This window comes from Diadema antillarum, unplaced genomic scaffold (genome assembly GCF_040938485.1).
Source record: "Diadema antillarum isolate AM-2024a unplaced genomic scaffold, OU_Dant_1.0 seq00002334_RagTag, whole genome shotgun sequence".
NCBI classification, from domain to species: Eukaryota; Metazoa; Echinodermata; class Echinoidea; order Diadematoida; family Diadematidae; genus Diadema; species Diadema antillarum.
Window position 1 is genome coordinate 43,702 of NW_027272951.1, and position 13,605 is coordinate 57,306.

The 13,605-nt window shown below is 41.1% G+C and overlaps 1 protein-coding gene across 1 annotated transcript; it reads right to left on the minus strand.

Annotated features, from left to right (window-relative positions):
- Positions 1–416: 416 nt before the first annotated feature.
- LOC139714601 (UDP-N-acetylglucosamine transferase subunit ALG13-like) lies at positions 417–8,787 on the minus strand. The gene is made up of 4 exons (XM_071626280.1): positions 8,598–8,787; positions 6,221–6,383; positions 4,645–4,783; positions 417–612 (listed from the first exon to the last, which is right to left on the minus strand). Exons 1-4 carry the CDS (start codon positions 8,688–8,690, stop codon positions 501–503), a joined length of 507 nt encoding a protein of 168 aa, XP_071482381.1. The 5' UTR covers positions 8,691–8,787; the 3' UTR covers positions 417–500.
- Positions 8,788–13,605: the final 4,818 nt, after the last annotated feature.

Genomic DNA, 13,605 nt, shown 5'->3' on the forward strand with positions numbered 1-13,605 from the left:
CGCAAACTACACATAGTTTCACAAAGTGTGACTGCAGATTACAAGAGCTGCACAGGGTCAGTAGAGATAATGCAGTATTCAAGGTTTGCAGCTGTGTGTATCTGCAGTACAAATACTCCAGTTTTGCTACACCATGTAATGATGCAATCACAGTATAAGTCACTAAACATTCTGATTTCAAACACTATTTCATTTGTAATAGTTATTTTGAATGAAGATGATTTTCATAATCACAAAAGCTGGAAGACATTGCACATAATTCTACATTAAAAATCCATATTTCGAGTTGCTAAATTATAATGTAATGCTCATGAAAGGTTTTGCAATTCAGTATTTTTTGGTCTTTTTGTATGTTTTTCAAAAGAACCAATCGCAAAAATAACCTTTCATGAAAAATAAAGAAGTAATTTCCACCTGCTTACAAAGCACATGCCTACTGGAATGTATGATTTGTCAAACGTCTCCACACCTGCCCCTTGCATTTCTTTCGTGTGGCATCGTCACGACAACCCAAAGGCCTTGTCGAGGAAGGAGGCAAATTTCGACGGGTCGCCAGGGGGGAAGGGCTTCAGCTGTGACAAGTCCATGGACTCCAGGTCTGCTGCCAGTTTACTGGAGGAGAGCAAAAAACATAGAATGTGATACCATGATTTATCAAACACATCGTGTCATTGTAAGAAACAGGTGAACAAAGTAGTCTGTAATATATTCAAATTTTATACATGTTTTGTTCACAAACGTTGCCCTTAGCAACCAAAATGCTTGCCTCGGACCTGCTGACCTAGCTACAACTCAGTGTTGTCCTGTCTAATGCCCCAGTCACATACACATGTAGACATCCCGGATCCCTGATCTGATCCGGGGAGAGATCCGTGTTGACGCCGGGAGGCGTTTTGGAGGTCAAAAACATCCAGCGTCATTCGGGGATTGCCGTGTTGGCAGAGCAATCCGGGGTGGTCCGTATGGCTGCCCTGTAGCTGCCGTGTTGATCCGGGTAGATGCCGTGTTTGTCTGTGTAGACGCCGCGCTCTTCTGGCCTTATCCGTGCAGCTGCTGTGTTGATACCGTGTGTACAGTCATACCAAACTCCCGGATCTCCCCGGATCACCGTGTAAATCCTTGAGCATCCGTGTTTTTATGTGACTTGGGCATAAGGAACTTTCATGGGTGGGAGCAGGTGAACAAAATGCTTCGTTAATAGGCCATAGGAAGAAACATCCATAAATATTAGCCAGTTTGGAGTTAGCTCACGGGCAAAATGGTACAAATGGCCTTTCCCTTTCCTCAGTCAAATAGGGGCACTTCACTCGTTTTCAGAGTGACATGATTATACGTTTTACATAACAATTTATGGGATTCATCCATCCTGTTCAAACAAAGAATGAACTTGCATCTAGACCAGATGACCAAAACAATCCATCAATTAACACTTGGGAAAGCATCCATTTCATTATTTTGCATTGAACACACTAATAATCTCTTTCTATTTATATTGCTAATTTTTTGGTAAATACCACTTTTGATGTCAGGTGGATGTGCTGGCAAACAGCATTTATAAGGATTACAGGAATGATCATAACATCACTGATGCCCATCCCTGTGAATTTAAAAACCAACATGCCTGTTGGTTACGAATTACCATTTTTATCTACTTAATGTGCAATGTGGAACTGCAAACTGGCTTATTGTAATGAATTACAGAAAAGCTCTATTGTGAGAAGAAAAAAAGTTGTGCAATATTGGCTTACATGTATGAAGTCTCCATGGAGATGCTGACTAAGACAACAACAAACTTCATGGAATAGCAAAAAGGGACAGCTGTTAGCTAGCAACTATGCTGTGTAAACCAAAGGAGCAACCAACAGGCAGCAACGCAACAATGGTATCAAATATCAAGTGCATACGCTGAAATGGGCAATGGCTTGAGTGCAGACGCAATGTGCAATCAAGCTAATCATTATACAATGCATGTGACCATGGCCCCAATGGGAGACCATTGTAACACCTCTCTTTCAATGAGGTATAGATCTCTCCATAAGGCAGCGTTCACATAGAAGTATACGGTATTCGCTATTCGCTATTCGCTATTAGCTATGCGCTGTCAAGTCGACCCAGTACACCATCACCCGCACCATCAACTCCCTACTTCTTCCTCCTACACAATCATCCCAGCAAGAACAATTTCTAAACTGCACCAGAATGTCAGTCTACATGCCTATTTTTGCTAAAGGGCAAATCCAGACAAAAATTTTCATGATTTCATAAACGAAAGATGGTATACGCTGCTCAAAAATCGAACAAGCGCGATTCCCACTATACTATACTATTCGCAGCTATTCAGCATTTTCGAATAGTGCCCTCTAATGTGAACCGGTGTTAGGAAATCCTATCGTTCGATTCAAGCTATTCGTGTGCCCTCGAAAACGAGCACCGAATACCCGAATAGTATACTTCTATGTGAACGCAGCCTAAAACACATTCAGAGACTCCAACCCAAAGCACCTTCTGATCTGGAGATTCTCCCGCCTGAAACCCCTAGCAAACGGGAGACTCCAAGTTGATGTGTGCCTAAGGTTCTAGATGCTCTCTGGTGCTATCTAAGGCTTATTTTTTCAACATACAATAGCAATAAGTAAGAAATCCTTTCCAACAGGAGACACTGAGCCAGGGGGAGAGAACGGGAGATTGTGCCAAAATGTTTTTTTGGTGGGACATCTCCCGTCGAAAACGTGAGAGTTGGAGTCTCTGCACATTCCATGTATGCACTCAACCTTTGCATTGTCTCCATCACTCAGACTGTGTACATCATTGAATTCTGGGCATAGCTTTGATGTAGTACAGGGGCACCACTTTGTAACTTGGTCAGATGTTCATGTAGGGAGAATCTGCTCGAGTACATATTAGACGAAACTACCTGTGCTTAGGAAAACCATGAACCATGTCAAAGTAAGCTGTAGAGTACCAAAGTTCTCTCACCCCTTATTAATAAGTTTATACAATCGAATAAAATCATAAATGCATGGACATGCTTCTGTCTAAAATAGTTTCAAAGCAGCTCTGATTATGCCACACTTTTTTTTTTTAATCAATTAAATTTTGATTTTTTTTTTTTTTTACAACTTGCTGCATTTTACATTCAGAAATCTTGGCTTCTTGTAAAATTTGACAAATGTTCACATGCAAAAATTTCTGGTTTTGCAGTGACATTTTAGTTTGACCCTGGGAAATGCATCATGCAGTAATTTCAAGTTTTTGAAACATTGAGCAAGCGTTTTCATTCTTTGTTTCATAACTGGATGTTTGCACAATATCAGAGACTGTAGTACACACTGTAGCATGGAATAAAAAACAAAACAAAACAAAAACAAAAAACAAGAAGCCAGAGTCATAAGTTAAAGTCCCTCGCTATGTCTTTTGTTAGTCACATTAATATGACAGAAACATGCAAGTTATGCTGAGTCGAGGGGAAGGTGCATTCCAGTATCTTTTGTTAAACATTTCATCACTTAAGCAATGATTGACAGATGATGTCATCTCAAGAATATGAATATTGATTGGTTTGGAAGGATTTTTTGTGGGCGTTCCCAAGTAATCTGAAGAAAAATAGAAGAAAAAATCATTAAAAATATATGGAATGTTTCTAGATATTCGTTTCACCGCAAAAGTGATGTTGAGGGTATCATAAACTAGAAATGTCGCTACAGCGACTGGTTATACCCCCGCCAAACAACATTTCATGAGCTTTGGTCAAAACAACATTTCATAAGCTTTGGTCAAAAAACTGAGGAAGTAGTTAAATCCGCAAGATCTTTCCTTGATCTTCTGCCATTAATATGCCGTTACCATGGCAACGTACTTTCGGGTACTGTCAAAAAATGCGTCTTGCACATCTACAACCAAAGGCACACATCTGTACCAAGTTTCATGGAAATTGGGCAAAAACTGAGGAAGTAGTTTGCAACACAAAATTTTCCATCATTTTGGCTCATAATATGTGAGCTGTTACCATGGCAACATACTTTTTGTCACTGTCAAGAAATGTGTCATGCTGACCTATATCCTAAGACAAACATTCAATATGAATTCCATAAGAATTGGAAGAACACTGATGAAGCAGTTTTGCCATGAAGCATTTTGCCCTATATTTTACCAATAACATGCCATTACCATGGCAACGCACTTTTTGCCACTGCGGAAATATGTGTCTTGCACATTAACATATTCAGATGAACATCTGTACCTAATTTCATAAAAATTGATCAAAAACTGTGGGAGGAGTTCGCGACGCAAGATTTGTACCCATTTTTGCCCATAATATGCCGTTACCATGGCAACGTACTTTTGGGTACTGTCAAAAAATACGTCTTGCACATCTACAACCCAAGGCACACATCTGTGCCAAGTTTTATGGGAATCGGTTGAAAACTGAGGAAGTAGTTCGCGACGCAAGATTTGCAACGGACCGACCGCCCGACCGAAGACCGACCGCCCGACCGACCGTCCGCTGATTCCTATATACCCCCTTCAAATATAATCAACACAAATCAACATGCATTTGGATTTCAGGGCCCCTTTAAGCAGTGAATTTGAAGGTTCATACAGTTTACCAGACCTGGTGCAAGCATCCACACTACCATATCTCACCTTGGTGTGGTGTAGAGGAGGTGCTGGTCTTTGTAGAGTTGATCGGCAAGCTCAATCTGATGGTTCCCCATGAGAAGCTCGTTGATAACCACCAGGAGGGGCTTGTTGGCTTCAAGGGCTTCCAGACAGCTGCCAGCACCTGGGCAAGAAGGTTTCAATCAAACAGTCAAGGGAGAGCAGCTGCTTTTTTACTTGCACTAGCATTGCACACAGAGTAGTTCCAGGGCTGCCAACACTGGAAACTAGTTGAGAGTGAGACTCCCATAGGCCAATGCTATAATTTAGGAGTCAAAATGAGTGAGATGATCAATAGAAATGCATGCAAATGAAATAAAGTTTTAGAGTGAGAAAGGACCAAAATGAGTGAGTCTCACTCTCAATGAGTGAGAGTTGGCAGCCCTGTAGTTCTTATATTTCTTCATCATGCTTGAATGTATCATATGCACTACACTCACCAGGTAAACAGTATGTAATACACCAGAAGGTGGACTGTACTTCACAACAAGAAGAAGAAAATAAGGAACTGCATCTTCCAAGTTCCAGACAATGAGCCTCATACCCTAGTACTTCACTAAGAATCAACACTCAATGATGATATTCTGGAAGTGTTGTGCTCCACATGCAGGAACCCTTCTTTCTTGTGCAGTGAACATTCACATGCAATCTTGATGTAAGAGGCAGAAAGTGGAGCTACTGCCACCAATGACAGCTGCACTATCCCAAGCAAGGTGGTATAGTGAAGCATTTGTTGAATTCTCCCTAAAACTTGGCCTTCTGGTGGGATAATCCCCTTTGGACTTTACAAGGAGGGTCCTACAGGAAGACCATTGTGAGCCCTAGATGGATTAGGGCAATTACATAATCCCTGATTCACTTACTTAGAGCACACTGTTGCCCATCCACAAGGTGCAGTGAGATTCTTTTGTTCCAAAGTTTGGTAACTCAGCTCTGTGTGCATACAATCCCTTGTACAGTCTGAGCTGCTGTTACGCTGTGGATGCTTGACATTGCAATGGAATCTTCAACCTTACTATCCAGCATTTCATACATTCCATTCCCACTACTAGTGTGTCTATAGATGTTATTAACTCCATGCTATCAACTCCCTGGAATATTTGCAAGGGACATAGTAAAGTTAAGTCACATGCTCAGACTCAAATCCCCTCTCTACAGACTTGGATTGTTTTTCTGCGGTTTGTCCCACCACACTCCGCAGCCACGTATTCTGCACAAATGGTATGAAAACTACAGTGCGCTATTAGACAAATGCAGACCCTGGAAAAAAAAAAAAAATGGGTTGATCAAATGTGCATGTAAACGAGTTACAAATGAGTCATTTAAAATACTGCAGTCACTTGTTTTACACACACACACACAAAAAAAAAAAAGAAAAACCTAGTTTGAAACAGAACAGACTATGAACTTGGACACTTTAGATTTTTCCTTAAAATAAGAATTTTTCCCCCAACAATCATAATTTTTATTGCTTTTCTCGACTTTGATACCTGCCAGACTTCATCAGGAATATGCTGTGATAAGTGATTTTTACGTCTTCATCGATTCTACAGGAACTTACCGGCATGACTGATGATTAAGTCTGCACCTCTGATATCTGCTGCAATTGAGTCTTTGTACCTGAATGCCTCTAAGGTGAAATCTGGCTGATCAAATGATTTCGGTTCAAACTGCCCTCTGCCATACTGAACACACAGCCTTGTGTAGCCTAGTTTCTTCAGGACCTGTGAAGAAGAAAGAATAAAACATGATGATATATTAAAGATAATGTTTGCATACACTGTGATGAACTGTACATACCATATTTATTCCACAGGGTTTTTCACATCTTGCATGTTGGGGTGCTATTCATGACTTTATCAAAAGGGGCATTCCAGACAATTTTCAAAATTTCACATTCTGTGGTACATAAATCAGCAGCTCCATGTATAGATTTGTGGAATTTATTTGTGGCCCTTCAGAAGAAAAATCAATACTCTGAAACCCCAAAGCAAATTACACTGAACAAAGATGATGACATAGGAGCCTCTTTCAGAAATGTAGCAATGTAACTCCATGACAATGCCATGTGCTTCATGTCTTCTTCTTTTGTTCTGCTTCCTTGAGCCCCTACTCATGCATTTTTGTTGTGAGGCTGCCGTGTTATCGTCCTTGTTCACTGTGATTTGTTGTAAATTTTGAAAACACTCCTCTTCCTCATCCAAATCTACAAATTCTGCAACTCTGCACCTGGTGTAAACCAATTTCTAGTTGTTCATAACAGTCTGAAATCATCCAAAGGTCTCCTTTAACAGTATAACACCATGCAAAAAAGTCCAACAGGGGGCATACTCTGCAAAACGTAGGACGTTAGGTTAGTAAGTGCTTTTCTAAGATGAAGAGATATTAACACTGTCTGTAATGACGGAAATTTTCATGACATGAAACTAGTGCAACAATATAAACATGAATTATATGACCGAAAGATCGGTCTGTATCTGGCGGTCGTCGGGGAAATGTTCCGCGGAGACTGCGTCTGGCTTCGGGGATCCCCTCCTTTTACTAGGACTGGAGAGCGATATCGTCAAAAAAATAAGAGACTCCTCCGGACAGACGGATCTTTCTGTCTCACGTTAGTGAATTATTTGCTTGTCAAGTTGTGTGTAAATTGTGTAGGCCTGACAAAGTTAATTGTACTCTTACACAGACCTCTCGCTCACAACCTTTCTATTCTGATTTCTAATCTAACTATCGACTATTGACCACTAGCCGGCAACAGAGTATTGCTACACAGTGTAGCTACATCCAAAACAATGAAAATGGTGTCTGAATCTACAATACAATGACTTCAATGATGATAATGCAATTGAACCACCTCCCGGCCTGGGGGATGTTTCATAATAAAGCTGTTCTTAAAGTTACGTGGTGGTGATCAGTTGTGATATGCTCTAAATTTACTTATCAGAATTTCAATAATTCAGCATAAGAACTGATCACCAGTCGTCCGTAAGTTGTTCATACATTGTAACTTTACAAACGGCTTTATTTAACAGAGCCCTGGGGCCTGGTTACTCTACTTATCACTAGACTAGACCCTAGTAAATTTAATTTATTAACGTTAACGGCACAGTAGTATCACTATCAGCACGTCGGCCGAAACTTTGGTGATGTTTATTAAAGGGATGGTGTACAGTATTGGTGGAGATGAGAATTGGGCTTTTAACTTTTTGCGACATACCAAGAAAACACTTAGGAAAATAGTACAGCCGGGCATACCACTAATCTACGAGGAATTCAAAGTTCATTATGATGAAAATTGGGTTTGGAATGACTGAAACATCCAAAAACAAAGTAAAACAAAGTGATTGTAAAAAGGTGTGGGTCCCACACCAGAATCGCTCTGTTTTGCCATTGGATATCTCAGCCATTTCAAAACCAATTTTCATCAAATAAACGTTGAATTCCTCATGGAATTACATGCTGTTTCATATTTCATAACAGGTTTCTCATTATCTCACCAAAAAATGTTAGAAATCTGAAATTCGGTCTCAACCAAAACTAGACTTCTATCTATACGATCCCTAACTGTTGCCTACCCGCCGGTATTCAAAACTAGCCCGGCCCGACCAGACGCCGCGTCTGTACGGCGGGCCGTACGGCGCCGTACAGACGCCGTACTTGTGTACAGCGACAGCAGGGCTGTGTTAATTCAAAACTAACTAGATCTATACACAGCCCAGTAGTAGCACAGCGTACGAAAAACAGCGTCTGGTCGGGTTAATTCAAAACTAGACAGAAAGATCCGTCTGTCCCGAGGACTCTTTTATATTTTGCCATTAACGCTGTCTTCCGTATCAGAGTATGACTGGGAGGGGATCCGTGAAGCCAGACGCAGTCTCCGCGGAACATTCCCCGACGGACAGATACAGTCCGATCTTTCAGTCAAATTCAAAACCTACTGTGACAACGTCGCCACTCGTGACAACTTCAACCAGTGAATCGAAGCTCGTACTGCCAACGGTGACGAAGACTGTTTTCCCTGCGTCGCCCATTGTTGAATTGGTTCCTCTTGAATTGCTTTGTTGAAGCTCCAAACAAGAAACGTAAACTGTGATTATAATTTAGTCTGAACTCTAGCTACACACAGAGTTCTGTGGGTGGTACAGTATGATTGACCGGCGCATGCACGCTAATCTTATCTATGGAATGCCGAAGGAGACAATATTAGTACATGTATAGCGTGCACTCAGGGCAGGGAATAGAGTCATAGGCTGCGTTCACATTGAAATACATGTATAGAAAAGCACTCTGAGAGCGCAGACCTCCGCCAAACATGCAGCTTATTTTCACCACTGATCTTGTTCTTCCATAGAGATATCAGTGATTTCCACTTGTACTTGTGTGCTGAAAGCCGCCCGATTTCCCAAAATAGAAGCCTTTGTCAGGGGCGGATCCAGGAATTCCGTAAAGAGGGGGCACGTTTACAAAGCTAAAGGGGGCGCACGCACCCCTCCCCCATTTTTTCTTTTTATTTCTTTTGTTTCAACAAAAAATAAAGGGGGGGGGGGGCGTGCGCCGGTTGCGGTCCTCCCTGGATCCGCCTCTGTTTGTTACGTCATAAACCCTCGATCAGCTGCACGGCGCGCCACGCTCCAGCAGAAACTATAGGTGCGTGCATGCAAACCTCAATAGCGCAGCCTGAACTCCCAAGTAGCAAAAATCCTTCATAAATTCCCAGAAATTTCTCGGATCACTACCAAAAGTTAATCGTTTGTTACTTGTGTCATTCTCAACCTTTCCTGCAAGTTTCATCCCAATCCGTTGACTACTTTTTGAGTTATTTTGCACCCGGACAAACTATCCACTAACACTGTGAACTAACTAACTAATGAACAAACAAACCAACGGTAACGAAAACATAACCTCCTCCCTTGGCGGAGGTAATAATGACTGCTATGAGGGGCACAGTTAAAATTATGGGCCCAAGGTGATGTGAAAACCATAACTATGCCCGAAGCGAAGCTGGAGGGCAGAGTTATGGTTTTCACATCACCGAGGGCCTAAGTCGTTACATAATTTTAACTGTGCCCCGAATATCAAGCTGTCATTATTTGTTTTATATGCCGAAAATATAGATTCCGAAATATAGATACCGTAGCACTCGTAATCAACGCTGATCGACAGCGCGGCGGTCCGAGTATCATTGGTGCGTACATAATGAGTGTTCTATGTGTACGGGGTTGCGACGATCTCCAAACCTACAGGGCGGGCATAGTAAATCACGACGTCATTTTGATAAACAATGGGACACAGCTATTTTCATGAATCCACTTATAACCAATCAGATGAGAGGATTATAGGTATAAAGTATACTACATTGTATTAGCTATTCGGGTATACGGTGCGCGTTTTCGAGGGCACGCGAATAGCTTGAATCGAACGATAGGATTTCCTAACACCGGGTCACATAAGAGGACACTATTCGAAAGTGCCGTTTAGCTGCGTATAATAGCATAGTGGGAATCGTGCTTGTTCGATTTTCGGCGTGCAGCGTATACTAAGTACCATCTCTCGTTTATGAAATGATCATGAAAATGTTGGTCTGGATTTGCCCTTAGCAAAAATAAGCATGTAGACTGACATTCTGATGCAGTTTAGAAATTGTTAATAAGATTGCTGTGATGTTTGTGTAGGAGGAAGAAATCCTCACTGCATGGGATAGGGAGTTGATGGTGCGGATGATGGTGTACTAGGTAGACTTGACAGCGTCAAAAGAATATTAAAGTAGACCCGTGCCCATGCCCGAATAGCAAAAACGAATAGCGAATACCTTATACCATTATACTTCTATGTGAACCCATATACAGAGAGAGAAAGAAGGGAAATACGAGACTATTATGTAGAGAGAGAAACAGACAGGAGAAATTGATAAAGAGAAAGTACAACAACGGGGGAAAACACGAATCTATGAATTTGTTACAAGATTTAGAACTATAGCACTATTGATATAGTAAGACAAAGATAAAAAAAAATGAGATGGAAACACAAAGTAAAGCCTATACACTGGTAAAGAATATCATGACGGAAAGAAAAATAAGGAGGAAAGGACAAAGAAAGATCGATTGAAAAAGAAATGAATTAAGAAGATGGGTTGAAAATCAAATAGGGAATTCATCATTTCAAGGATAAGAAGTCAAGAAAAGCACAGAAAGATACAGGAAAAGGTTTTCCCGTATTGGTCTGAGCTAAAGATTTAATATTATGCCCTGTATGCTATAAAACTGGATTTTAGTCACCCGGTGCGAAACGTTCATCAATTTTTCCATCATCATCATCATCATCATCATCGTTATCGTTTTCTTCTAGGCCTATAAAAGTAACTTCTTCCTCTTCCTCAGGATAACTTTCCACGTTTAAGTAGGTAATTTTGAACAGTTGGAGTGATTTTACGTGAAATTAATTTTAGAATGCTATACTACCGGTGCAGTATGCAGCATTATGCTGTCAGTGCACTTTCCCAGTTGAACCTGGAGCGGCGGGGGTCATTCCATCCCGAGACCGACACCCACGAGTCATAATGGTCCATGAGACCGACATAAAAAATAAGTCATACAGCCCACGAGATACGGCTCACGAGTCATACATCCCATGAGTTCGACACTGTACGCAAAAAAAAAAAAAAAAAAAAAAGGCTCACGAGACCGACACTATAGGCAAGGGGGTGAATATGGGGCAACTGATAGGGCACTCGCACACCTGAGCAACTCTCTTTTTCCATCTCTCATACCTTCCTTATCTGGAAAGGGGAAACCATACCTCATTATATAAATTATCATTAGTTGGTCTAAGCAGGTGGCACTGATTATCCTGTGGGTCTCGCGGGCCTTCTTTGCCTATCCAGGTCGGTCTCGTGAGCCTTTTTTGCGACTTGTCGAACTCATGGGCTGTATAAGTCGTGGACAGTAGACTCGTTGGTGTCGGTCTCAACGTGATGTGCACCCTAACCGGGCGCGCTGTGAATGTGCAACTGCACTTCTGTTCGTAAAATGATGTCTTCGCTCGGGACGATGGAAACACAAACATCGATGAGAAATCCCTATGCGAGGCTGCTATTGCACAGAATAACCTGTTTCATAAAAAAAAAAAAAAAATGTGGGAATCTAAAGATTATAAACTTAACTATTGGAGACTAGAAAACCACTCTGAGAGTGCAGACCTCCGCCAAGCCAGCAACTCGTTTCCACCCATATATGCATGCACTTTCCCAATACAGTGCGTATCAAAAAAAAAAAAAAAAAAGGTAGTCCAACTTTGGAGGGCTAACATTTCAAAATTGTCAGCTCTGGAGAGTGCAATGTTGATTGTGGGGAAAGAAGAACCCTTCTTTTTTCCAATGATACCTAATTATGTTGCCAATCGTCATGCATGTCTGAGCACATGAACTTTAAAGACAACAATGACAAATTACACTTTTTCCAAGTTTGAGCGTTATCGTGAAGGAAAAATGCATGTCTCACTGAATGGATGGGATCTCTCAATGAAAGTGGTAACATCAGAAGGCCAGCCTGCATGACTGTAGGTTTGTGTTTAGGGCTTCTTCTAACCTTCTATGGTCTGTAATCTTCAATATGGCCACATTGTCGCTAACTTGATCACTCCCACAAAGGCTAAACCATTATTAATTTTTCTCTCTTCACATTCAAGACTTGGTTTGGCGCTGCTAGCTATGTGTATGTGTTGAATAATATGGACAGGGAAAATGGACTCTGTGGGTTTACCTTGGCATAGAAGTGACCAAGTTAATGGACAGGTGGCCATGTGAAAGGTTATGAACCATAAAATGTTAGAAGAAACCCTAAACACTAACCCTATAAACACATACTTGCAGTTATGTAGGTTGGCCTGCAACTGTTACCACTTTCATTGAGAGATATCATCCATTCAGTGAGACATGCATTGTTCCTTCACAAAAGCATGCAAACTTGGAAAAAGTGCAATTTGTCATTGTTGTCTGTAAAGTTCATGTGCTCAGTCATGCATGACATTTTTCAACATAATTAGGTATCCATGGAAAGAAGAAGAGTTCTTCTTTTCTTACAAACAAATTGAGCTCTCCATAGCTGACAATTATGAAATGGTAGCCCTCCAAAGTTGGATTACCTTTTTTTGATACGCTCTGTATAGAGGTCTGCCAGGTATATATCACCAAAAGTCATAAAAAATTCAAATTTGGAAAAGCTGCTTCCAGCTGCGCCGGGCACTTTGACCGAGCGTGTACGTGGAGTAACGTATAAAATGAAAGCCTCCAGTATGGGGTAGGTTGAAAGTCCAAGTTCATTGACCTTATGAAAAAAAAGGGAAAAAAATCGGGGTCAGAACTGACCCGGAACTGGGTCCGTTGGGATTACACACCGTTCCGGGTAAAAAATGACTTGGAATTTGGTCATGAAGACCCAATTAACGACTCTGGATGGGGTCATATCTGACCCCATTCCTTGTCATTTCTGACCCTGAACGGCCCGTGTGCCCCTAACGGACCCAGCTCCGGGTCAGTTCAGTTCTGACCCGGATTTTTTTAAGAGTGTATAGGTCATATGCCAAGAGATTAAAAGATTATTTAAAAAATCATCAAAATTCCTTGATCACTTCCAAATTTAATCATCTGTTCCTTGGTCTCGTGACTGTTACTGCATGTTTCTTTCAAATCCGTTCACACTGAGTGTTCGAGTTATTTTGCAGGCAAACCATGGCGCCAATCACTTAACCTCCTTCTTTGGCGGTGGTAATAATAGAAATAATAATATGTCCTTTCGCTCTTAAATAATATCTGAATTGTTTCTTTCAGTCACTTTACGGTTCATTTTTTTTTCTCCGCTAGCTCCCCTTTAATGTTCTGATTTTGTTATTTTAATCACGCAACTCATTTTATCAAATAGAGTGATTTTTATGATTAAAAAAAAAAGAAAT

Coding starts and splice junctions, on each gene's coding strand:
- LOC139714601 (XM_071626280.1), bottom strand. CDS start 8,690: ATGGGCGACGCAGGGAAAACAGTCTTCGTCACCGTTGGCAGTACGAGC. Junction 6,384..8,597: donor CGAGTGGCGACGTTGTCACA/GTAGGTTTTGAA, acceptor TCTTCTTCACAG/GTCCTGAAGAAACTAGGCTA. Junction 613..4,644: donor CTCCTCTACACCACACCAAG/GTGAGATATGGT, acceptor GCTCTCCTCCAG/TAAACTGGCAGCAGACCTGG.